At 41.3% G+C, this 25,476-nt stretch overlaps 1 protein-coding gene and 1 long non-coding RNA gene across 12 annotated transcripts in view; one reads left to right on the top strand and one right to left on the bottom strand.

The window, feature by feature from the left end:
* atp2b1a (ATPase plasma membrane Ca2+ transporting 1a) overlaps window positions 1–16,156 on the top strand; it is a 112,033-nt gene extending 95,877 nt beyond the window's left edge. For 6 of the 10 annotated variants that reach the window (XM_086009470.1, XM_086009467.1, XM_086009466.1 and 3 more), the window contains exons 13-22: window positions 840–1,019; window positions 1,109–1,196; window positions 3,675–3,781; window positions 4,434–4,625; window positions 7,759–7,972; window positions 10,158–10,369; window positions 10,483–10,590; window positions 12,007–12,189; window positions 12,433–12,519; window positions 14,995–16,156. In XM_086009470.1, the coding sequence (XP_085865596.1) occupies window positions 840–1,019; window positions 1,109–1,196; window positions 3,675–3,781; window positions 4,434–4,625; window positions 7,759–7,972; window positions 10,158–10,369; window positions 10,483–10,590; window positions 12,007–12,189; window positions 12,433–12,519; window positions 14,995–15,306 (1,683 nt within the window). In that variant the 3' untranslated portion in view covers window positions 15,307–16,156. Of the gene's footprint in view, window positions 1–839; window positions 1,020–1,108; window positions 1,197–3,674; window positions 3,782–4,433; window positions 4,626–7,758; window positions 7,973–10,157; window positions 10,370–10,482; window positions 10,591–12,006; window positions 12,190–12,406; window positions 12,590–14,994 lie in introns of those variants that run through there. The other 4 variants (XM_086009476.1, XM_086009474.1, XM_086009473.1 and 1 more) reach the window with 4 other exon arrangements.
* Window positions 1–25,476, bottom strand: part of LOC147106401 (uncharacterized) — a 101,340-nt gene that overhangs the window by 38,491 nt on the left and 37,373 nt on the right. The gene's annotated exons all lie outside the window — the stretch shown is intronic.

Raw genomic sequence — 25,476 nt, 5'->3', positions numbered from 1 at the left:
ACCCCACCTCCCCTTCCTTCCTGCCTGTCCTTCCTGATCATTAAATAACCCAGTATGTTTAATTCCCAGGCATTGTCACTCTGCAGCCATGTTTCTGTAATGGCCACAAGATCATACCCATATGTAGTTATTTGTGCCATTAACTCGTCTATCTGAATGCACGTAGCATTCGTAACAAAATAGAGAACTTTCAAATATGTTTTGTGACACTTAGTTCCTGCAAGTTTAATATCTAATCTGAAAGACGGTACCTCTTGGAGCAGAGAAGGCTAAGTGATTTAATTAGAGGTGTTTAAAATCATGAAGGGTTTTGATGGAGTAAAATTTAAAAACTCTGCACTGGCTGAAGGGTCGACAGCCAGAGGACACCGACTTAGTGACTGGAAAAAGAACGGGAGGCGAGACGAAACATTTTTTAACGCAACGAGTGCTTAGGATTTGGCAGGCACTGCCTAATAGGGTGGTGGATACAGATTCGATAGTAGCCTTCAAAAGGGAATCGGATAAATACTTGAAAGAGAAAAAATTGCAGGGTTGTGGGGCGAACTGGATCGCTCTTCAAAAGAGCGGGTGCAGACTCTGGGCTGCCTCCTGTGCTGTACTATTCTACGATTCTCTGACCAATGCTGCTTTGAGTACTGCACCAAGTATCGGCCTAGATTAAGCGTCATATCCCTGGAATGGGATTTGAGCAAAACTGACAAGTAAATTGATTGAAGTTTATATTCAAGGAACACAGAACATATTTTACTTGAATAAAGGGTGAACAATACTGCAGTTACGCTCCAAACTGAGATTGTATGACGATCTAACGGTGAAATTGTTTGCTCCTTCTGCAGGTTCCAGATGCCATTAAGAAATGCCAGCGTGCTGGTATCACTGTGCGTATGGTCACTGGTGACAACATTAACACGGCTCGTGCCATTGCTACAAAATGTGGCATTTTACAGGCTGGTGATGACTTTCTATGTTTGGAGGGTAAACAATTCAACAAACGCATTCGCAATGCAAAAGGAGAGGTACACTTAACATTTCAACTGAAGGCATCAGTGTGGATTTTTCACTTGTTACTGAATATTGTGAAATAGCAAATATTTAATCTTTTCAGATTGAGCAAGAACGTTTAGACAAGATCTGGCCCAGGCTCCGTGTCCTTGCAAGATCTTCGCCCACTGATAAACACACTTTAGTCAAAGGTAAAATAATGGTGATAAAAGTTTTAATTATTTTCCTACAGATCTAATTTCCAACAAACGAACATTTGCTGGTTCTGAATTGGCAGGCCCTTAAATTTCAGATTCTCACCTTCTGGGATAAGCTGTGCAGTCAGCATTTCCACCTACACCTCCATAAATTTTACTCGATTGCCAGGAGGTTCCCCTACAGCAACAACTTGCATTTATATAGGGCCTCTTAATGTTGAAAAAATGTCCCGCTGCATTTTACTAAAGCATAATGAGACAAAAGTCGCTGCCAAGCCAAAGGAGGAGGTATTGGGAGGGGTGACTAAAAGCTTGGTCAAATAGGTTGGTTTTAAGGAGTGTTTTGAAAGAGCAGAGGTGGAGAGATGAAGAGATTTAGGGAGGGAATTCCAGAACTTAAAGCCTAGATGACTGAAGGCATGGCAGTCAATGGTCTGAGGTCCTGTCATGGGATGAAGTTGACTTGTAGACATGATTGGTTTGTCGATGCTCCAAGCTGACTATGTCCAGGTTTGGAGACCGTTGTGGATGGTGAGTGAGTCCAGGAGCTGCTCGAAGGGCAGATTATCAGTGGACACACTGCTGGAGGTTGCCCAGTGGAAAATAGCTGAAGAAGCTTGGTGAGTAGACTGTGATCAGGGGAAAATAGTGGCCTCTATTAGTAATGCAAATCCAGGATACCAGCGACAAAGCAGTGGGAGTGAAGCCCAAAGACCGGGAGCAGTGAAACCCAGGGGATGGTGGTGAAAAGTAAATTCACAGCATCAGTGAATTGGGAGCTGGTCTGAGGGACAGCTGTAGAAATGAGCGCATAAAATTGGTAGGAGTTTGAGGAGCCAGTCCAACGAATAGGTGATGGAGGAGTTCTGTAGAATGAATAGTGTGGGCAACCAAGTGCAAAGCAAAGGTCATTTGGCAGCAATGGAGAAGAATCCCGAGGAAGGATGAGAGCCAGCAGGAACAGATCCGAGCTAGCTTAGCATGTCGTGAAAAACTCCCAGCAGTGCAGAGAACGAATGCAGGAGCAGTGCAGCTCCTAGTAAAGAGGCAGCCCCACAGAGAATACAGTCTCTAGATTAAGTTTTCCCCTGCCTAGTTAGTGGGAATGGGCAACGTTCTCATGTAAAAGAAAGTCAGCAGATTCTCATAAGTACTCTATTTTGGTGAAAGTAATTTACGGAGAGCTTCTACATGAATAAACTGTATAGATTTAGAGATGTAACTGTACAAAGCTAGAGGGATATTCCTTGAAGCTACGAGCCAAATTATGTAGCTGTAACTTATGGACAAGACTGCCACCTAGTGCAAAATATATGCTGTAGAAAATGTCAAGAGAATGTATTCAGGAGAATGTAGAAGACTTTAAATAGTGTACAAATGCATCGGTTAAGAGTCGTAATGCAGCCATAAGGGCAGATGTAGAGCTGTCAAAAGGGCAATTTTGAAATTTTCATTCATGGACTTTATGGCTGATTTGTCCACTTGTGGCACGAGCAAAACGTTGCTCCCATCGCTTTGATTGCAGGGAATGGCTAAGTGTCATTATGTTCTGTCCTATCTGCTTTTTTTAATGAGCACTACTTTTCCATTTATGGTGCACTTTTTCACATTTTGGTGGTTCTTAAATAGTTGAAATGGAAAAATTTGCAGAGTTACGGGGAAAGAGGAAATGAGTTGGGACTAAGTCGAAAGCTCTTTCAAAAGAGCCTGCACGATGGGCCAAATGGCCTCCTATAATTCTCTGCATCCTTTATAGCCTATAATTTTAAGAGATCTCTCAGAATGCTAGGAAAGCCCCACCTCTCTAACTATAACTTCTTCTCATTTTAGTGGGATAAAATAGGAAATGCCAGGGATTATTAGCACAGTCAAACTGCTGGCTGTAAATGCAGAAGATCCTAGAACAGGCTGGACAAGCTGGTTACCTCATTGTACATTTTTATTACTGGCGTTCTTACTTTCTCTGTTCCTGCCCCTCCATCCCAAATAGACATATCCAAGAATAGAAGCTTGGTTTGTAAATAGCTGGAGAAATTAGGATCGTTTTCTTAAAGCTGCAGCTCATTTATTTAGAAACTTTCCGGTCTGACAAGTTGTAAGGGTATATTAATCAGCTGCACTTTGTGGTGACCAAATGAGGGCATATTGTCATGAAACCTGAGCCCGTCCATCTTTCCTTGTTCGCTCAGTGCTTTCTTTTAATGAAAATAGTCTAATTCCTAATGAGAGTTCATTGCTGATTTGCAAATTTCACACAAGGGGACCTTGCAAAACTGTGGAGTTTGGTGAGGGGGAAGTGTGTGTGGAAAGAGACGGTGTACAGGAATTATCACATGCCATATTTCACAAATGTTTGCCTGGAGTAGTGCTCCAGATTGATGAATAGACTGATTTCAAACATTTTCACAAGTAGTTACATACCTAAAAAAAAAATATATATATATTTCACTCCTGTTGTATTTTCACTTTAAGGCATTATTGACAGCACAGTGTTGGAACGAAGGCAAGTGGTAGCAGTCACTGGTGATGGCACTAATGACGGCCCAGCACTGAAGAAAGCTGATGTTGGATTTGCCATGGTATGTTCTAAAGCTAATTTTGTGTATTGAATTTCTAAATGGTTTATGTTGCATTATGGTTTTGTTTCTGTTGATTTGTGTGTTTTTATCTTTTACATAACATAAGACGCAGGAGTCGGTCATTTGGCCCCTCAAGCCATTCAATAAGATCATGGCTGATCTGATCTTGGCCTCAACTCCACTTCCCTGCCTGCTCCTCATTACCCTTACCATTCAAAAATCTGTCTATCTCCACCTTAACTATATTCAATGACCCAGCCTCCACAGTGCTCTGGGGAAGAGAATTCCAAAGATTCACAACCCTCGGAAGAAATTCCTCCTCCATTTTCCATTTTAAAAGGGTGCCCCTTTACTCTGAAATTATGCCCCCTAGTTCTAGATTCCCCCACGAGGGGAAACATCCTCTCTGCATCTCCCCTGTCAAGCCCCCTCAGAATCTTATGTTTCAATAAGACCCCCTCTCATTTCTTCTAAACTCCAATGAGTATAGGCCAGATTTTGAGATCTGCTAGCTGCAATTTAAATATCCTCTTTAAAAAATCTAACTTTTATATCTCGCCTCGTTAAAATTCCATGGAATTGATAATGCAATTGAGTGCTGTTAATCCCAATATGCAAAAGATTACTTTATCTGTTTTGCCTTCCCTCCTAGGGTATTGCTGGAACCGATGTGGCCAAAGAAGCCTCCGATATTATCCTAACTGATGATAACTTCACAAGCATTGTTAAAGCAGTTATGTGGGGCAGAAATGTGTATGACAGTATCTCAAAGTTTCTCCAGTTCCAGCTTACTGTCAACGTTGTAGCAGTGATTGTGGCATTCACTGGTGCTTGTATTACACAGGTATATGGAATTTTGTCTCTTTGAACATAGATTTTGATGCAAGTATAAGTATATTGCACACTTTCAGGTCACAGTGGTTGAGTATGAATGCCTACTGACATTTCCATTTACACTGGTCTCTGTGGCATAATCTATACAGAACTGTAGATTCTGAAAACTACAAGTGATTAATAATCCATGAATTAATAGCACATTTATTTAGTACTGGTTAGACCAGTAAATACCGCTAGCTAGAAGGCACGGGAGCTATTGCAGAGTAAGTGGTCATGTGCTACGCACTGTTCAGACAGGCACTAAGTCTATTCCTTGGTCTCTGCTAATGTTTTAATGGCATGAGCCAGCTGTTTGCATGTCCATGAGTGGCCTGGGCTAGCGCTTCTCCGCAAGGAAATGCTACGCTACTTGGTTGAAATGGAAACTTGTCTTGGGAATTATCACTTCATAACTGAGTGCTCCCATTTTGTAAGCACAACCGCTTGTATTCAAAAATTGCATTTTGCAGTGTTTGATTTGCAGTATCGAAGTAAATGTATTTTAGATTTGACATTTAGTGTGTAACCCTTGGACTGCCAGCATGTCTAGGTAAATGTTTGTTTTAGCATCAGTCCCAGGGAAACAATGTTCGATTAATAAAGCTACTCATTAAAGGGATAACTTTATTTCCATAATAGAAACGATTTCAATTCAAAATAACTGGTGCCTTGTCCTCTTGTCCCTTTCCCCCATTCTATATTTAACTTTTCTTTTATCTATTTTTCAGCCCTTTTCTAACTTTGGGGAAAAAATGTAAATCCTCCTGTGCTTTATATTGTCAATCTGCTCTCTTTGCCAATTCTTTAAAAGCCACTCAAACAAATGTTGCAACCAAGTTGATCTCCGACTTTTTAAGCAGTTTAAACTAGGAAGTTGCTCCGCTATGCTGCTGTTCTAATTGTTCTATGAACAATTGTCTACCCAGAATAGTAAACTCCCCACAAAATCCACTAAAAACCATATTTAAAGTTAATGTTTCCTTTCATAGTCCTTTGAGAATATAGGCTACAACTTTTATGTTTATACTTCTCATTTTGGATGATGAGACCAGATGTCTCTGGAAGAGTTTATAGGTTTATGCTGAACAAAATACAGGAAACTCTCGATTTTACCGGCACCTAAATAACCGGAAATCTGTTAACCGGCAAAATTCAGGAGTAGGTTCAGGTAAGTATTAGTGGCCGTTCCTGGATCTGTGGCCATGTAACCAGGGTTCCTGCACCCGTTGCCATGCAGCAGGGACGCCTGGATCTGTGGCCGTGTACGGGGCTCTCGTACCTTTTACTATACCTCTCTGTAATCCGGACTTTGTGATAAACTGGCACCCCGTCGGTGCCGGATAAAAAGTGTTTCCTGTAGAATCATAAGTTACAGCATGGAAGGAGGCTATTCAGTGTCTGAGCCAGCTCATTGCTCGAGCAGTCCAAATCTCATCTCACTGCCCTGCTCTCCAGCCCTGTTTCATCTTCTGATTTAAATGTTTAGTTACTTTTCCCTTAAAATATATGGTGGTCTCTGTCTCAACCACTCACTGACAAAGCCTTCCAGCAATTCTCTGCATAAAGAAATTTCTCCTAACCCTCTAACTATTTTGAATTGATGACCCCTCGTCACTGACTAACCAACTAGAAGAAACAATTTTTCCTTCTGCCGATCCAACATTTTAAAAAAACTTTAAATCGGCTTTGTCTGCTCAGTAGAAATAGTCCGTGTCTTGGAGGCTCTCCTCCCAACTATAGTTTCTAATACTTGGTGTCATTCTGGTGAATCTTTGTATATACTTGCTCTAATGGCTTTTGGAAAAGCATGCAGTTTCTGATGGGAATATTGCAATAATGCCATTGGTACTCTTAATATCCTTCAAATAGGGAATCTAGATGCTTGTAGTGGTAAACATTTAACACCTGCAAATACATATTGACTTTCCCAGTCCATTTGTCTGAGTGTTTTAAGAGCTGGGTTATGGCTATATTTCGATGGACAAGGAACTTCTAACTGGTCAAGAGAGTGAACTGTAGTTGTGGGTATTGTGCATGTACTTGATTGTGTATTTCTGGCCTCCTACAATTAGGCAAAGCCTGAAAGTGTCGCTGGAATGGATCCGTCACCTTGACCTTGGCCAAAAGCAATTGCTTGACCTGGTCAGAGGATAACAACTTTTCTCACTCAACCTTGTTTCTGTCCTCTTGTCTCCTTCAAAGGCTAGAAATACCTAACTACCTCCATTCAATAATGATGTCAGTGTTAGAGGGCTCATGAATTTGCTTGTTAAGATATATCCACTATTTGGCCCATCACCTTAGTGCACTGCCAACTCATTCACTGCTTTGATAATAGCCTTGGGATCTGCAAATGGATTGAAGGAACTGGAGACCCACCAGCACTAGAAAAGCCTTTCTGAGGCATTTTTACACGGTTAATTGTATCTTGCGTTACCGTATAGTAAGAAATCTGGTTAGGCCAATCATTTAGTTTACTCAACAGCCACTTCTAATTTTTTTGAGAATCTGCATGACTGCCACATTGGAGCGATGTGCAGTCTTTCACCAAACTTAATGCTTCCAAAAACGCCATTTTGTAATTTGACTGGTGAAGATGTCCCCTTTTCCATTTCCAGTGCTTGATCAGAATTTTCCTAGATATACATGAAGTTAGTTGAACGAGAAGCACCCTCTGCATACTATAATCAGTCTGCCCCTATTTAAGATAGTGTGTGTGTGTGTGTGCAGATGGATCTCTGGGGGGTGGAGGAGTGATTGTGTTCTAGTTGAGGAATCTCATTTTGCATCACATTTAACAACGTTTTGAAGGAAACACCCAAGTCGCTTCTTTTACTAGATATATCCTTGTGGTATGTTGTACGTCCCATTTGAAGAATTTAAGCTGTGCAGGATAACCTGATGTTCCTGTGAGTTTGCTGACAGGTTATTCATAACGATGGGAGCTAAATTGTTTTTCTGTGTGATTATCTCAGCAGTTTTAAAGCAAAACTGCAAAGAAACAACATGTGAACAATCGTTGCTTCTCGGCACTCTATCTTTACCTAATGTGAATTAAACTGGTTCAAATATGCTTTTAAAATGTGTTAAAACTTTTTTAGGATTCTCCTTTGAAGGCTGTGCAGATGCTTTGGGTAAACCTGATCATGGACACATTTGCATCGCTTGCTTTGGCCACTGAACCGCCCACGGAAGCGCTGCTGCTACGGAAACCTTATGGCAGAAATAAACCGCTCGTCTCTCGTACCATGATGAAAAATATCTTGGGTCATGCCGTCTACCAACTTGTTGTTGTTTTTACACTCTTGTTTGCTGGTAAGCAGAGGGTTTAAAAACCATATTAGCTTTTTTTTTTGAATAAACCATCAAATGTCGGTGTTGACTGGTTTACACTTAACTAAAGTAGACTTGGGGTTTTGGTTGGAAAAATATATATTTTTGGGGGGATTGCAAATAACACGATCTGCTTTCATTTAAGCTTAGTTTATACTTAACATCTAAGCTTTTAAAAATCAGTACCTTAATTACTTTTGCGAAGATATAAATGCCTGGTTGGTGCTGAGATGGGACAATGGGGACTACAAGCTGATCAATCCCCTGGACCTGATGGCTTACATCCTAGGTTTCTAAGAGGTGGCTGCAGAGATAGTGGATGCATTTGTTTTGATCTTCCAGATTTCCCTAGATTTTAGAACGGTCCACATAGATTGGAAGGTAGCAAATGTAACCCCGCTATTCAAGAAAGGAGAGAGAAAACAATCAACTATAGGCTTGTTCGCCTGACCTCAATAGTACAGAAATTGCTACGAGCTATTGGGGACGTGGTAACTGCATTTAAAAAACCATCATGATTTAGGCAGTCAGCAGAGTTTTATGAAAGGCAAATTGTTTGATAAATCTTAATTTTTTGAGGGTGTAACTAGCAGGGTAGATGAGGGCAAACCTGTGGATGTCGTATATTTGGATTTTCAAAATAAAGCACCATACAAGAGGTTGTTGCACAAGATTAGGGCTCATGGGATTGGGGGTAATACATTAGCATGGACTGAGGATTGGTTAACGGACAGAAAACCAAGTAGGAATAAGCAGTCATGTTCGGGTTGGCAGGTTGTAACTAGTGGGGTGCTGCAAGGATCAGTGCTTGGGCCTCAGCTATTTACAATCTATCAATGACTTAGATGAGGGGACCGAGTATAATATATCCAAGTTTGCTGACGATACAAAGCTAGGTGAGAAAATAAGCTGAGTAGGATGCAAAGAGGCTGCAAAGGGATATAGACGGGTTAACTAGGCAAGATGGTGGCAGATGGAATATAATGTGGGGAAATGTGAAATTATCCACTTTGGTGGGAAGAATAGAAAAGCAGAATTTTTTTTAAGGTGAGACTAGTAAATGCTAGTGTGCAGAGGGATTTAGGTGTCCTTGTACACGAATCACAAAGTTAACGTGCAGGTATAGCAAGCAATTAGGAAAGAATGTATGTTGGCCTTTTTTGCAAGGGGGTTGGTGTATGAGTAAGCAAGTCTTGCTGCAATTATATGGGGCTTTGGTGAGACCACACCTGGAGTACTGTGCACAGTTTTGGTCTCCTTACCTAAGGAAGGATATATTTGCCTTGGAGGCGGTGCAACAAAGGTTCACTAGATTGATTCCTGGATAAGAAGGCTCTCCTATGAGGACAGATTGAGTACATTGGGCCTAGACTCTGGAGTTTAGAAGAATGAGGTGTGATCTCATTGAAACATATAAAATCCTTCGAGGGCTTGACAGGTTAGATGATGGGCAGTTTCCCCTAGCTGGAGAGTCATAGTCTCAGGATAAGGGTTTGGCCATTTAGGACTGATGAGAGATTTCTTCACTCGGTTGTGAATCTTTGCAATTCTAATTCTGTACCCCAGAGAGCTGTGGATGTTCAGTTGTTGAGTATATTCAAGGCTGAGAGAGATTGATTTTGGGGCACTAAGCGAATCGAGGGATATGAGGATTGGGCAGGAAAGTGGAGATGAGGTCGAAGATCACCCAATGGCGGAGCAGGCTCGAGGGGCCGTGTGGCCTACTATTTCTTATGAGATCCAGTGCCATAATTTCAGCACATTTTAATCCACATAGATTGAGGACCCACCCCATTTACACTAGCTTGGGGGGCTTTTTTAAAAAAAAATTTAAAAAAGTTCTGCTCAAATGCACAAGTCCTAAATGTGCATGTACAGTTTTAAATTATGTAGAATAGTGAACAATGGTAGGCCGAATGGCCTGCATCATTCTATTCGATGAATGGAATGGGAGTTCGCTCCAAGGTGCCTAAATTTTGCAGATGACAGAAAAATGGGAATAATGGTAAATGATGAGCAGTGTGCACAAATTCAGGAGGATTAAAGCGAAATGATTTCTTGTGTGCGAAGTTTTGCAAATGGTGACATTTTCTAATCATTTTATATTCATACTGGAGTAATCTGGTCTTGAAAAAATTTCAAATGTATCTTTTTATAATTTATTCAGGGGAAAAAATATTTGATATTGACAGTGGACGAAATGCCCCTCTTCATGCCCCCCCTTCAGAACACTACACAATTGTATTTAATACATTTGTCATGATGCAGTTGTTTAATGAAGTGAATGCTCGTAAAATTCATGGTGAAAGGAACGTTTTTGATGGAATTTTCAACAATCTAATATTTTGTAGCATTGTACTGGGAACATTTTTGATACAGGTAAGTGACAATTTTGATAAGCGAGTCCTTTATGTAGCATTTTCCTTTTTTAAATGTTGGACTCTTATCTTTTTGGTTGCAATCTCTACATTTTAAATCCATTGTTTTTCTAGATCGTTATTATTCAATTTGGTGGGAAGCCATTTAGCTGCACTAAGCTAACAGCTGCTCAGTGGTTATGGTGTATTTTTCTAGGAATGGGAACACTACTCTGGGGCCAGGTAAGCATCTTGGTTTTGGAAAAGTTGTTTACTTTAGCCTTGCATTTAGTATAGGAGCAGGTATTTTGCAGAGGAATAGAAACGTTGTTTTCAACATAACCAAGTTACAAATGGGAGAATAGCGCATGTCTTTTATAACATCTGTGCTATCATGGTGTCAGTCATACAACATTCCCTGTCCTTATCCTGCCTTTCGTCAAAGCAAAACTGAGTAGTAGAGGCATTAGTTGGCCTGATGGTCCCTGGGCTAGTTTGTGCTAGGGCTGTTAGTGCACTTTGTCTGAGCTTTGCTCTTGTTTGAGTCTTAAATTTCACTAAGCCTAGCTCAGGCCACTTTACACTAAGCCTAGCTCAGGCCACTTTACACTAAGCCTAGCTCAGGCCACTTTACACTAAGCCTAGCTCAGGCCACTTTACACTAAGCCTAGCTCAGGCCACTTTACACTAAGCCTAGCTCAGGCCACTTTACACTAAGCCTAGCTCAGGCCACTTTACACTAAGCCTAGCTCAGGCCACTTTACACTAAGCCTAGCTCAGGCCACTTTACACTAAGCCTAGCTCAGGCCACTTTACACTAAGCCTAGCTCAGGCCACTTTACACTAAGCCTAGCTCAGGCCACTTTACACTAAGCCTAGCTCAGGCCACTTTACAAGGCCTGGACATCTAGTTTATGGATTTTTCTTGCTCTGGTGTTCTGTGGCTAATTATTTCAATGTTGGATTGGTAATGATAGTAACTTCAGTCTAAAACTTAACACTAGCATTAGCTAAGTGATTTAACCATTAAAGATTGTGATGCCCACCAAATTAACAGCCATTTGAGAGTGGATCTTGGAGTAAACCAAGCCAGTTATGCCAAACTTTGTTGCAAATTGTCCCAGGGAAATGGCTAAATATTAAAAACTACCAAGTTTGTAATAGATCTTCAGTTGGAAATCGGTGTACAATCTTATTAAAGTGATGGTTCTGTGAATTTTGTGATTTAGTGTTCAGTACTTTCCAAAGTTTTAGTTGAACAAAATTGCATGAATTCTAATGTTAGCTTACATGCAAATCTCCAGATTTTAAATCTGACCGTTAAGCTGGGTAAGCAAATCTTCAAATAGAATAATGAAACTGAGTAAAAATGAAGAGGATAATGGGGAAGGAAGGAATAAACAGACAATTTTGATATTACATATAATATGAAGCGTTTGAGATTTTTTGGGATGTTCAGACTTGCAGATGGTCGATATACTAAAATGATTAAAATAGAGACACGGCAAATTAAATAAATGAACCTTTAAGACTTGTAGGATTTTCTGAAGCTATTGTCTGAACTTCTAGACCTGCATAGAAAGTTTGAGTTGTGATGAGCATGTTTTGAAGTTTAGGTGAAATTCAGTAGTCCACTTGAAACAAGTGTCTCTGCTTTAGGTGATTGCTTCAATTCCGACAAGCCAGTTAAAGTTCCTCAAAGAAGCTGGCCTTGGCACGCAAAAGGAAGAGATCCCAGAGGAAGAGTTGGAAGAGGATATTGAAGAAATTGACCATGCAGAGAGAGAATTGCGCCATGGTCAGATCTTGTGGTTCAGAGGTCTGAACAGGATACAGACTCAGGTATAAATACAGTACTTAACCACCCTTTTGTAATACTGGAAGAAAAGGCCTGTGCCAAGACTGCCCCAGACTACTTTGCTTTTTAGTAACTGTAACTCTACTGCTAGCCTGTAAACTCTTGCCTTTTAGTTATAATTTCTGCTCTTGTGTATTATAGATCGGATGGTTTTCTCTCATTCTTTCTCTCTCTCTCTCTCTCTCTCTCTCGATGAACAAGCTGTCACAGTCTCTGGTTCCTTGCAGATGGATGTAGTGAATGCTTTCCAGACTGGAACTTCCTTTCAGGGAGCTCTAAGGCGGCAACCTTCCATCGCCAGCCAGCACCATGATGTAACAAATGTTTCTACCCCTACACATGTAGTGTTTACTGCTGCCACTACTACTTCTACTACTGTGGGGTGTGAGTTTGTTTCTTAGTGCATGAAATTAACATTTCCTGAACCACGTGCCTAACGTTTCTCATTTTCTCCCTTAGTACCCTCCAAACTTCATTGTTTCAGTCTGTTCATGCAGCTTTTCTTAAAACGTGGTCACCAAGTCTTCAGGTTTTTTTTTTTTTTTGAGGGCTAGAAAAATCGTGAAACTTGTAGCAAAAACAAACCTATGAAGGCCGAGAGTCTACCTGCCAAATTTCTATATATTTAGGTTTCTTCGTTCCGATTAAGATTCAAAAGAGCCTGTGCAAATGTTTGAGTATAAGCCCATATTTAGAGATTCTTCCATTTCTGCAGTGTACGTACAAAGTGTGTTTTTTTTTTGACAGATCCATAATACATTGTTCTACTTGACATTAACTCTACGGGTTTTCATCTCTTTGAGCTAAATTGCAGCTGGTTCAGAAAGCTGGACTGTGGATGTTGCGTGCTTTCTCTTTCTAGGTCCGCACCTTTCTGTTACAGCAGCAAGAGGGCTATCTGTGATACTGAACTTACCCGTGAGCATCTTTTCGTAGCATTTGACGTGTCTTCTGTTATGAAACTCTGGTCCCCTTTTTTTTTCCCTTATACCTTATGTGCCTGAGTTATTAAATCACATGAACATTATAGTGAAAAACACTGCACAAACCAGCAAAACCCATAATTCAAAGTGACTACGGTCACACCATCATGCATTATACACATTTTTGGATCTATAGTACTTCTGAACTTCAAAGTTTAAATCGGAGCAACCTTATTTTTGGATTGCATTGACCTTTTAAGGTGTCTGGCTGCTTGTGTTTCTTCTGACCTAGCTTGTTTGTATTACAATTATTCCATTATTGTGTATCAGTCAAGTATTGGGTTCCAGGAAGAAGCAAACTGTTCGTGTTCAGTGGAATTGTGCTTGACTTGTGTAATTGACAACCATCCTGTGTAAATCCCATGAGTCCTGGAATGTAGTTAGTCTTGTGACTCTTTCACTTCCTAAACTTGTATTTTGTAAATTATTCAGTGCTTAATGTTAGAAAGCAAAGGACATGTTTGAGGCTGCTCTATAGAACCCTTGTGAACAGAGATATTCGATCCAGGTCTAAAAAACTGAAAGTGCCATTTGTGTTGACTTACCTGGGCCCAGGATTAGAATCCAGAAACTAACCTGGCTGCAAGATTTCTGAAATGAATGTGTAGTTTCAAACTAGCTCCTAGTGCATCTGAGCACATGATGCAAATTGGCAATGAGGAATGTCAATTTAGTGCAGTAGGAGATATTATGAAAGGGTTAAGAGGCAGTGTCAGGAAAGAATAGAGGGAGCTTTGCGCTGCTATTATCTATACCAACATCCCTCCCTTTGCTCATCACAGAAATTCTTTTTAAGTTCTTTACTTGATGGAATAATCCTGGGTTTTCACATGTTTAACGATGTTTATATAAATGTATTTGAATTCCAGGTTAATACAATCATTGTTTCTTCTACATTGCCCATTTTGAATATACTTTCTCTCCATTCTCCTGGCCCAGTAGGTGATAATCCCACTAGGATGAGGACAGGAATAGCAGAGGGTGACTATCTTTGGCCTTCTCAAGGAAAACATAAGCACCTTAAGTACATTTCTCATATTAGAAATGGAAATTGTTGGTCTTAATGCTTTCCTCAGCAGTATGCCCAAGATCAGAATTCAAATAGCAAATCCTGTGCAAAAATGAGAATACTGAATCATATATTGTGCATGAAATGTCTTTCCTATTAAGTCGGTGTGTGTATCTATCGGTCTCCCCTCTTTTCTCTTCCTCTTTCTCCCCCCCCCCCCCCCCCCCCCACCCGCCACTGTACAATTCAATGCCATGTTGGACAGGTTTAAATTTTGTGCAGATAGCATTGGGCATATACTTGAACATTTACACAGGTCACTACTTAGGGTTTTCGCATGTCTCATTTTCTTAATGCTGTGTTTATCTTAGGCTTGGCTTTTTATCCATAGTCAGTGGCATCCTAATCCCACGCATGAGGTGATCCTGTTTTGTAGCTCTTGTTTTGCATTTTTAAAATATTCTTGATCTCCAAGAAAGTGAGGTACATGAATCTTTGGAGCTGGTAAGTATTGATGCATTAACTGCTGCTTTGTTTGTATTTTATGGTACATCAGCTTAAATGCTTACACCAAGGTGACATGCTTTGTTTCTAGATTTATTTACCGTTCTAAAATGTCTTACAAGTTTTTTCCAATTCTTCAAGCTTCCACTGCATTCTGCACGATACAGATTTCACGTGTGTTGCTATGTAACTGTGGATTTCAACTCACAATGCAGCTTAATCATACCGTAACATTATCAGATTCATCCACGTCACCTTGTCGAACAACTGACGCGTGCATATTTTTCTTACAGCTCCGAGTGGTGAATGCATTCCGTAGTTCCTTGTATGAAGGATTAGAGAAACCAGAATCTCGCAGCTCGATCCACAACTTTATGACCCATCCAGAATTTAGAATAGAAGATTCTGACACTCACATCCCTCTTATTGATGAAAGTGATGCTGAAGACGAAACACCGATAAAACTTGATTCCTCACCTAGATTATCTCTCAATGAAAACAACAATGCTGTTGACAGTGGGATCCATCTTACAACCGACACAAGCAAGTCTGCTACCTCTTCAACCCCAGGAAGCCCACTGCATAGTCTGGAAACGTCTCTCTAGTGTAAGCAAAATGTTAACACACTAGGTCTAGTGAGCTACAAGAAGAAAAGAAAAATTGGGTCCTTTTACACTGTGTGATTGACAAGATATTCTTGTCTTGGACTTCAGCAGAAGACACACCAAGAATGTAGATACTTTCAGCTTTCTGCCAGACGAAGGGTGCTTTTGGAACTCAGTGACACACAAACCTGGTATAAAAATGACTTGCTTTGAGGATTCGTTCTGTTACAGAGGATGAAAAATCAACTTTAAGAATTGTCCTGAGCAGTGTGTTAGCTGAACATTTAGTTTTTCTTGATTTCTGGATGGTGTTTTTTGGCCCTGGCTCATTGATACTTTAATTTCTGCTACTTGGCTGTTAATATTTTGAATTATTTATGTTCTAAATGATGCAGTTCTGTTTACAAGGTTTGTAGATACTTTTGTTTCTGTTTGTAGGTAGAAGGCTTCCTGACACATGATGGAGAGAAACTAATTCTTCAAATACTACTGTATTTTCAGGAAAAAGGTGTTTCTATTGAAACTGTACTAAATATGCCTGTGATTTACTTTGTTAAATATTGTAGATAAAAAGCTAATACTTGTAGCCAAATAGATAACACTACTAAAAACGCTAAAGTATTGTAACAGTTATGGCCCCTTTCCCAGTGAAGCCCCAAAATATTTACACGGATTTTTCAATGATTGTTTCAGAATCTAGTTTCTCAGGTTTCTGGGAAATGAACTGCATATTTTTTTCCTCACAAATAAGTAAGGGTGAAATGTTAAGTGGAAGAATACATCCATGTATAATGAGATGCTTCGGAGTATTTGTCAACTCATCAAATGGATTAAATCAAATGCATCATAACCTTAGTCTATCTGTGTGTGTCCTTTGAGATTGGCTTAGACTTGGTCAGATGTGAGCATAATTTGTTTCTTCCCTAGGAAAATTTTAGGCTTTTTTTCCTTTCCGCACAAGGGCTGTTGGCATTTTTGAAAATCTATTGAGATGTAGTATGCGTACTTTGTTTTCTTGACATTTAATGGTTTAAATAAGCTTCTCCCTCTATTTAGCCAATTGTGCTTTTTTTTCTGTCCTCCCCTTTGGGTATGCTAGAAAAAGTCTGGAAAAACACAACACTGCATCATGTAATGTACTTGATTTCAAAGTGGAAACAGTATATCATGGTTTTAACTGAAGAGGCTGGGGTATCATGCAGGCTTGATGTATGCTACTGAACCAGTGTGCAATGGTATTCTGGTACAACTGTATATTTGATAAATTCACACTTTCTGAAATGATTTGGGGTGGGGCCAGATTCGCAAGGATTCGTAACTCATTGCGGCATACCTTAGGCAGGGAAACTGTTCAAAACTGCTTCAGTGTTGCAGTAGTCATAGTACACCTGCCTGTAGATTACTGTAAATAGAGACGGTGTTTTCTTTGAACTCCCCACCCACTCTAATAAGCTTTCACACCATGTCCTGCTAAAATTTAGAACAATCTTTGGAGATGTAATACATCTTCCTGTTACAGAAAAGGGTTATATTTTTATCTTAACTTTTGGGGGTGGAGGGGGCGAACTTGAGCATCACAAACTGTACAGCTGGATGTTCTGTTCAATTGTAAATTTACCATTTCTCATGTGTCCAAAGTACTTTTGTAGCTTTGAAAAATGATGGAACATCTAGGGAAAAAGTCCAGTGAACTAGGCTTTCGGTGTCCATTTTGACCAGTTATGACAATTTCTATATATTACTAATGCCAGCTGAGTGTCAATTTTGGAACCAAATTATTAAATGTTTAAAAAAAAAAATCATCTGTAATGCATGTCATATTTTCCTTGTGTCAGGTGTGTTTTAATTTAACTTACACTCACACTCTTGGTAGATGTGTGTGTGGGGTATCTTGTACCATAATGGCAATCTTTGGGTAAGTGACCACAGGAATACTTCGCTTCCATAAATAGCAGTTTCTGGAATGGAAATCCATATTGCCCACAGACAGTTTTCCAGAAAATGATTATCCTTGTATAATAGATACATTTCTGGAACTACAAGGTGGCTGGATATATAGCTAATTGAGTTCAGTCAAGTTAAGCACTAATCAAAACTCAATCATCTCAACATTTATGCAAGTCATATCTTAAAAAGCTGTTTGCTTTGTGCTGTGATATTGAGTGTTGAGTATTGTGCAACTATCTTCCAAAAAATAAAAAAATAAAAATGCCTCTTAGTTGACTAACATCTAACTCGCACCAAGTCCTGTTCACCCATCACCCCTGTGTGCTTGCTGACTTTTACATTGGCTGCTAGTCTGGCTACACCTCAAAGTTCTTACCCTTGTGTTCAAATCCCTCCATGGCCTCGCCCTTGCCCCTTCCCTGTCTCTAATGTCCTCCAGCCCTACAACTCTGCAAGATCTCTGCGCTCCTCCAATTCTGGCCTCTTGCACGTCCCTGATTTTCATCGCTCCGCCACTGGCAGCCGTGCCTTCAGCTGCCTCGGCCCTAAGCTCTGGAATTCCCTCCTTAAACCTCTCCGCGCCTCTCCTCATTTTAAGTTGCTCCTTTAAACCTACCGCTTTGACTAAGCTTTTGGTCACCTGTTTTAATATCTCTAGCTCAGTGTCAAATTTTGTCTGAACACTTCTGGGGACATTAAAGGCGCTATATAACTGCAAGTTGTTTGTCACCTCTTGGTTGCTTGGGTAGTGTTTTTAATTTGCTGTTGGTAACTTGTTTCTCTGTTCTTCAAACCATTTAAATAGTCTGTTTATTGACCTGCCACATGACCAAACTGTTAATTGCCTATTGTACCATCCACCAGTTTATTCTACTGTATCCAGTATCCACTAGCACTCAAAGCTGCACAAACACCCCCCAACTTCACAGTGCTCATTGCTAAGTTGGTTGTACTGATCAGTTTACTCAGTAAAATTGGAACGCGATTAGTTTGAAATTTCCAATAACTCATATCCTTGAATGAGATGTAATCGATTAATGCAGAAGGGTAACGTATATGACAGACACAAATGGAAACATAGAAACATAGAAGATAGGAGCAGGAGTAGGCCATTCGGCCCCTCGAGCCTGCTCCGTCATTCGGTGAGATCATGGCTGATCATCCAAATTCAGTACCCTGTCCCTGCTTTCTCCCCATATTCCTTGATCCCTTTAGCCTTAAGAAATATATCCAACTCTTTCTTGAATATATTTAATAAATTGGCCTCAACTGTTTTCTGTGGTAGAGAATTTCACAGGTTCACCACTCTCGGTGAAGAAATTCCTCCTCATCTCAGTCCTAAATGGCTTACCCCTTATCCTTAGACTGTGACCCCTGGTTCTGGACTCCCCGACCATCAGGAACATCCTTCCTGCATCTAGTCTGTCTAGTCCTGTTAGAATTTTATAAGTTTCAATGAGATCCCCTCTCATCTAAACTCCAGCGAGTACAAGCCCAATCGACCCAATCTCTCCTCATACGTCATTCCTGCCATCCCAGGTATCAGCCTGGTGAATCTTCACTGCACTCCCTCCATAGCAAGAACATCCTTCCTCAGATAAGGTGACCAAAACTGCACACAATACTCAAGGTGTGGTCTCACCAAGGCCCTGTACAACTGCAGCAAGACATCCTTGCTCCTGTACTCAAATCCTCTCGCTACGAAGGCCAACATACCATTTGCCGCCTTAACCACCTGCTGCACCTGCATGCTTGCCTTCAGCGACTGGTGCACAAGGGCGCCCAGGTCCCGTTGCACTTCCCCTTCTCCCAATCTATTGCCATTCAGATAATCTGCCTCCTTTGTTTTTGACACCAAAGTGGATAACCTTGCATTTATCCACGTTGTTATATTGCATCTGCCATGCTTCTGCCCAATCATCCAACCTGTCCAAATCATACTGGAGTTTCTCGGCATCCTCCTCACAGCACACACGCCCACCCAGCTTTGTGTCGTCTGCAAACTTGGAGATATTACATCTAGTTCCCTCGTCCAGATCATCATTAATATATATTGTGAATAGCTGCGGTACCCCACTAGTCACTGCCTGCCACTCGGGGGGAAAAAGAGCAGTTTATTCCAACTCTTTGCTTTCTGTCTGCCAACCAGTTCTCTATCCAAGTCAATACCTTGCCCCCAATCCCATGTGCCTTTACATGCTAATCTCTTACGTGGGACCTTATCGAAAGCCTTCTGAAAATCCAAATACACCACATCCACTGGTTCTCCCTTATATATTTTACCAGTTGCATGTTCAAAAAATTCCAGTGGATTAGTCAAACACGATTTACCTTTGGTAAGTCCATGTTGACTTTGTCCGATCCTGTCACTGTTTTCCAAGTGCTCTGCTATTACATCCTTTTATAATGGATTCTAGCATTTTCCCCACTACCGATGTCAGGCTTACCGGTCTATAATTCCCCGTTTTCTCTCCCACCTTTTTTGAACAGTGGGGTAACATTAGCTACCCTCCAATCCATGGGAACTGTTCCAGAGTCTTATCGAATTTTGGAAGATGACCAGCAATGCATCTACTATTTCTAAGTTTATTCTACTGGTATCCAGTATCCACTAACACTCAAAGCTGCACAAACACCCCCCAACTTCACAGTGCTCATTGCTAAGTTGGTTGTACTGATCAGTTTACTCAGTAAAACTGGAACGCGATTAGTTTGAAATTTCCAATAACTCATATCCTTGAATGAGATGTAATCGATTAATGCAGAAGGGTAACGTATATGGCAGACACAAATGGAAAACTGTACAATGTAAATGTTAAAACCTATTTTAAATTAAGCAATCAATAAATTGGGCATGTTTGGGAATGAAGTTCCATTTCATCATTTTATTATATACTACAGACAAGAGCTCACTCAGGATAGGCTTTTTCACATCCTTCCCAGACGTCTCATTTTATTGCATGAGCTAATTAAAGATCATTAACTAACTGGTTCTAATGTTGGCCTATGCAGAGTAAAAGTTTGGTTTTAATCTATTGTCAGCTGCTTTGAAACTGGGAATCTGTCCTAATTCATAATTGTACAAATTCTTAACATTGTACAAAAGCAGCGCAATGCAATATGGATGCCGTCAATGTGTTATATAGGCAAAAATAGTAACTTGCATACAGCAAAATCCCACAAAGCAAATGAATGAATTGTCAGAGAACCTGTTGGAGAGGGGGAATGTTGGCCCACTTCATGAACCAGGGATATGTCAATTTAAAATGGGTCTGTACCATAAAAATCAAAACTTTGATCATGTGGCTATAAATTGATGAGCTGCAATTATATTATTGGTGAACACAGTAACAGTTTATATAGGAATATATATCACTTAACTACTTGGTCACGTTCAGAAGACTACTTCAAGAGCAACAGGAAACCACTCTTAATTGCCTGTTCAAATTTTTGTCAGGAAAAGGACGACAGACTTGCATTTATATAGCACCTTTCACAACCACCAGATGTCTCAAAGTGCTTTACAGTCAATGAAGTACTTTTTTTTTTGAAGTGGAGTTATTGTTGTAATGTGGGAAATGGAGATGGAGTCTGGAGAAGCTACTCCAGTGCAGAATGTTAAAGGTAGACCGATCAGGATTTTCTCTCTGCTGCTTTCATCAGTGTTGGTTTTGGGAAATACCCAAGTTCGTCTGACAGCACAATTCAAATATTGATCTGTTTGGTTCCTGCAGACTTCTGCTTCACCCTTGACAGACCCTCCAGTAAAAAGTTAGCTGTATTATGTTTATATTCTGATTTACAGCAGTAAGGTCACTTTCATTGGGAGTAAAACACAGGTTGAGGTGAGGAAGGAGTTAGTCTAAGGTACATTCCAAAACATTTTAAACCAGACACTGCCACACTCTGGAATTGAGATGGCTGTTGTGATGCTAAGCGTACTGTTAAATGCATTATGTGGGCCATCTTGAATGGTGCCATGTATTCCGAGTGTATGTTTGTATAAAGTGCTAATTGAATCATTTGAGAAACTAAATGCCAGGTTCAAAGACTAACCAGCTGTATGCGAAGAGGGAAATAATCTCTGAGATGCTTTCCATGATGTCATGATCAAGGGAGACAAAGCAACAAACTAACACCGTGGCAGCCCCTAGGATATATTTTAAAAAATTATGCTGCAACTTGCTGGAATGGTGCGGTGAGGGCAACAAGGCATCTGGGACCTTGGTGAACAGCAGGCCCAACAGTGTATCTTCTTAACCAATGAGAATTGAGAAAGAAACACTAATGACAGGAGAAGGAAATAAAGTGAATTAGAGCCAAATCGGGTACAGAAAGAAAGAGGAAAAGATTGGATTTATGGCAAAGTTTTCAGCGACTAGAATTCTATGAAATTCCCTAATTTTTCCACCTCGACTCCTTTAGACCATCTCAAAACCCATTTCTTTGAACAAACTTTCAGTTAAGCTTTGAGTCAGCATCCGTTTACCTTGCACCATTGAAGTGCCTTGGGACTTCGCACGCTATTAATGCACATTGTTGTGATCAAGTTATTGACCCTTTGAAGAATAATGGGTACTTGTCATTTTGTCTTCATCAGCAAGGTTGAGTCCTTCCATTCAGTTGCCTCTGTTGCTTCCCTTCCCCACCAAGCCAAAACCTCCCACCAGACTCCTCGCCCTGAACCTGTCTCTAGTTTCTCTCCAATCTCTCCATGCCATCTCTGAGCTCATCTTGTCCATGAGACCCATCTTCTACTCCCTTGACCCCACCCCCATTCCAACTAAACTGCTGATTACACTATTTCCCTTCCTGGCCCCCATGCTAACTGACTAAGTGGTTCCTTCTTGGGTACTGTTCCCTTTCAAAATTGTTGTCCTCTCCCTCAAAAATCCAACCCTTGACCTCTGTCCTTGCAAACTACCGTTCCATCTCCAACCTCCCTTTTCATCTCCCAAGTCCTTCACCATGTTGTCGTTGTCTCCTAAATCTGTGCCCATCTTTCCGCAACTTGTTTGAAATCTCTCCAATCATTTCTGCCCCTGCCACAGCACTAATGTCACATTACATCCTTTAACTGTGGTGCACACTATCCCTCCTCATCCTCTGTAGCCTGTGACATGGTTAACTACGCTATCCTCCTCCATTGTCCAGACTGTCCTCACTTGGTTCCAGTCTTCCTACCCCTGCACCATTGCCTCTAGCGTCCCCCCAAGAATCTATCCTTCGCCTTCCCTTCCTCATCGATATGCTGTTAAGTAATTGCTGCATTTGCACTGTAAAAACGAATTAAACTTGGTGCAGAAAGTTGGGACTGTTATTTCACGGCATAGGTACCCCGTTCTATCTCCCGCACTTCTGCCCTCATCCCTGCCCCTCCCTCCTGGAACCACGATAGGGTTCCCCTTGTCCTCACCTTTCACCCCAACAGCCTCCACATTCAACGGATCATCCTCCGCCATTTCCGCTACCTCCAAAGTGATCCCACCACCAAACACATCTTCTCCCCCTTCAGCATTCCGTAGGGACCGCTCCCTCCGAGACACCCTAGTCCACTCCTCTATCACCCCAAACAGCCCTTCCCCTTCGCTTGGCACCTTCCTGTGCAAGCGCAGGAGATGTAACACCTGCCCCTATACCCACACCCCCCCCCCCCCCCCCCCCTATACCCACACCCCCCCCTGCCTTCCCACTGTCCAGGGCCCCAAACACACCTTCCAGGTGCAACAGCGATTTACTTGTACTTCTTGCAATCTAGTGTACTGTATTCGCTGCTCACGATGCGGTCTCCTCTACGTGGGGGAGACCGAATGCAGATTGGGTGACCGCTTTGCGGAACACCTCCGTTCAGTCCGTAAGGGTGACCCCGAGCTTCCGGTTGCCTGTCATTTTAATTCACCGCTCCATTCCCACTCGGACCTCACCGTCCTTGGCCTCTTGTATTGTTCCACGGAAGCTCAACGTAAACTTGAGGAACAGCAACTCATCTTCCGACTAGGCACTTTGCAGCCTTCCGGATCCATATAGAGTTCAACAATTTCAGATCATAACCTCGGCCCCTATTACTTTTTTAACTAATTTTTTTTCACCCCTTTGTTTTGGGTCCTCCCTTTTCTCTCCCCTCTCTTTCCCCCCCCCCCCCCCCCCCCCTTGTTTCTCTCTCTCACCTGGCAGCTGTCTCTTACCTGCCAGTACACTTCACACCTACTCTCGGCTGCCTTTTGTCTCCACGGGCCTATTACCATCTCGTCTGGCTTCGAATACCTTTTATTGTCTCTTTTGTTCGATCGCAGCCTTGCCTTCGATCTATTTTCTTTTCTTTCCAGTTTTGAAGAAGGGTTTCGACCCGAAACGTCAACTCAAATTTCTCTCCACGGATGTTGCCTGACCACCTGAGTTTTTCCAGCATTTTCTGTTATTTAGCAATTAATAATTGTTCTGCACATGCCATATAAAGCACACAACCAGGATGCAAGTTAAACCAGGGAAAGCATAAAAGGAACAAATCCTAAGAGGAAAAAACATTTATTAGGGAATACAACTAAATAATAGAACTGAAGGAAACAAAGAGCACAGATTGGAAAGTGGTTTAATGAATGCGAATGTCACTGAGTACACAGGCTAGTGCCTGGCTGGCAAAGCAAGAAATGTTTCTGACCAGAGAAAAAATCATCAAATTGGATTTGTTGTGAATTGTTATAATGTTCAGAGCTTTGCTAACCATCCAAATCCTTGCATTTCATTGGTTAAGGAGATAGATTGGCCCCCGTCAACCACCAAGGTCCCAGATGCCCCGTTGACCTCATGCCAGAAATTTTCAGTGCAAAATTAATTGGAGCTGAAGGGTGAGGGGGAAATAAAATCCAAATCACGATACTCACCCCCCCGATACCCCGCTCCAGCAAATCCTGGGCCAATAAAGGGTATCACTTAGTGGTGAGAATCATTTCTTTTGGTTTTGACATATGGAGGTATGCCACCCTTAAAATCCAGATTTATAAGCTTAAATTAGTCTGCAGTCTTGTCACTCTTGATTGGTGAAATGTGGAAATGATATTTATGATCAATGTTGACAATTCTGGAACAAAGTACTTTGGGAACCAGTTAATTTTGTGCGCCGCAATTATTTATAATTTAAACAACTCACTCGGGCTTTGATGCACCTACACATGCTCCTCTCCAACCAAGTAAGAGAAGACCTAGCTGCACACATGATGCTGCCTGGGTGAGGCGCTAGTTTTCAGGCCTACAAAGTCTTCCATACGCAAAGACTTAGCAACAACTTGCATTTACGTAGCACCTTTAACGTAGTAAAACGTCCCAAGGTGCTTCATAGGAGGGTAATCAGGTGAAAATCGAGAGTTGAAGGATACATTAGGACGGGTGACCAAAAGCTTAGTTGATGTAGGTTTTAAAGGAGGGGAGGGAATTCCAGAGCTTGGGGGGCCTCGACGGCTGAAGGCACAGCTGCCAATGGTGGGGCAAAAGAAGAGGCCAGAGTTTGAGGAACACAGAGTTCCCAGAGGGTGGTAGGACTGGAGGAGGTTAGAGATGGGGTGGAGACGAGGCCATGGAGGCATTCCCGGTGTTTTGGGCCAATATTTATCCCTCAATCAAAATCACCTTAAAAAAAACTCTTTAGTATCCGGCACCAACGGGACCGGGATGGTGCTGGTTGATTAAAAATTCCGGATGACAGAGGGTTATCTACCGAGGCTATTTTTAGCAAACAAAAATTAAAAAAATCAAATGTGCAGTACTGTACGTGGTCATTATCACATTGCTGGTTTTGGGATCTTGTACGCAAATTGGCTGCCACGTTTCCTACATTACAACAGTGACTACGCTTCAAAGGTTGGCTGTAAGGCGCTTTGGGACGTCCTGAGGTTGTGAAAGGCACTATAGAAATGCAAGTCTTTCTCATCATTTTTAAAAATCCAGATACTAATGTAGACTCCCGCAATAATGCAATCTCCAATCCTCCTTTCTCAGTCGGGTGTGTGTGGGGGTGGTACTGTGTCTGCAAATCTCTTGCTTTGTATGAAAAAACAAAATACTGCAGATGCTGGTACTCTGAAATAAAATCAGAAAATACTGGAAACACTCAGCAGGTCAGGCAGTAGCTATGGTGAGAGAAACAGAGTTAACGTTTCAGGTCTGTGACCTTTCATCAAAACTGGAAAAAGTTAGAGATGTAACCGGTTTTAAGCAAATGCAGGGGGA

Source organism: Somniosus microcephalus, chromosome 16 (genome assembly GCF_052327205.1).
Source record: "Somniosus microcephalus isolate GS21.2 chromosome 16, FLI_Smic_1.0, whole genome shotgun sequence".
NCBI lineage: Eukaryota > Metazoa > Chordata > Chondrichthyes > Squaliformes > Somniosidae > Somniosus > Somniosus microcephalus.
Note: the sequence above shows the minus strand (reverse complement) of the source record. Positions and strands in the feature narration are given on the sequence as shown.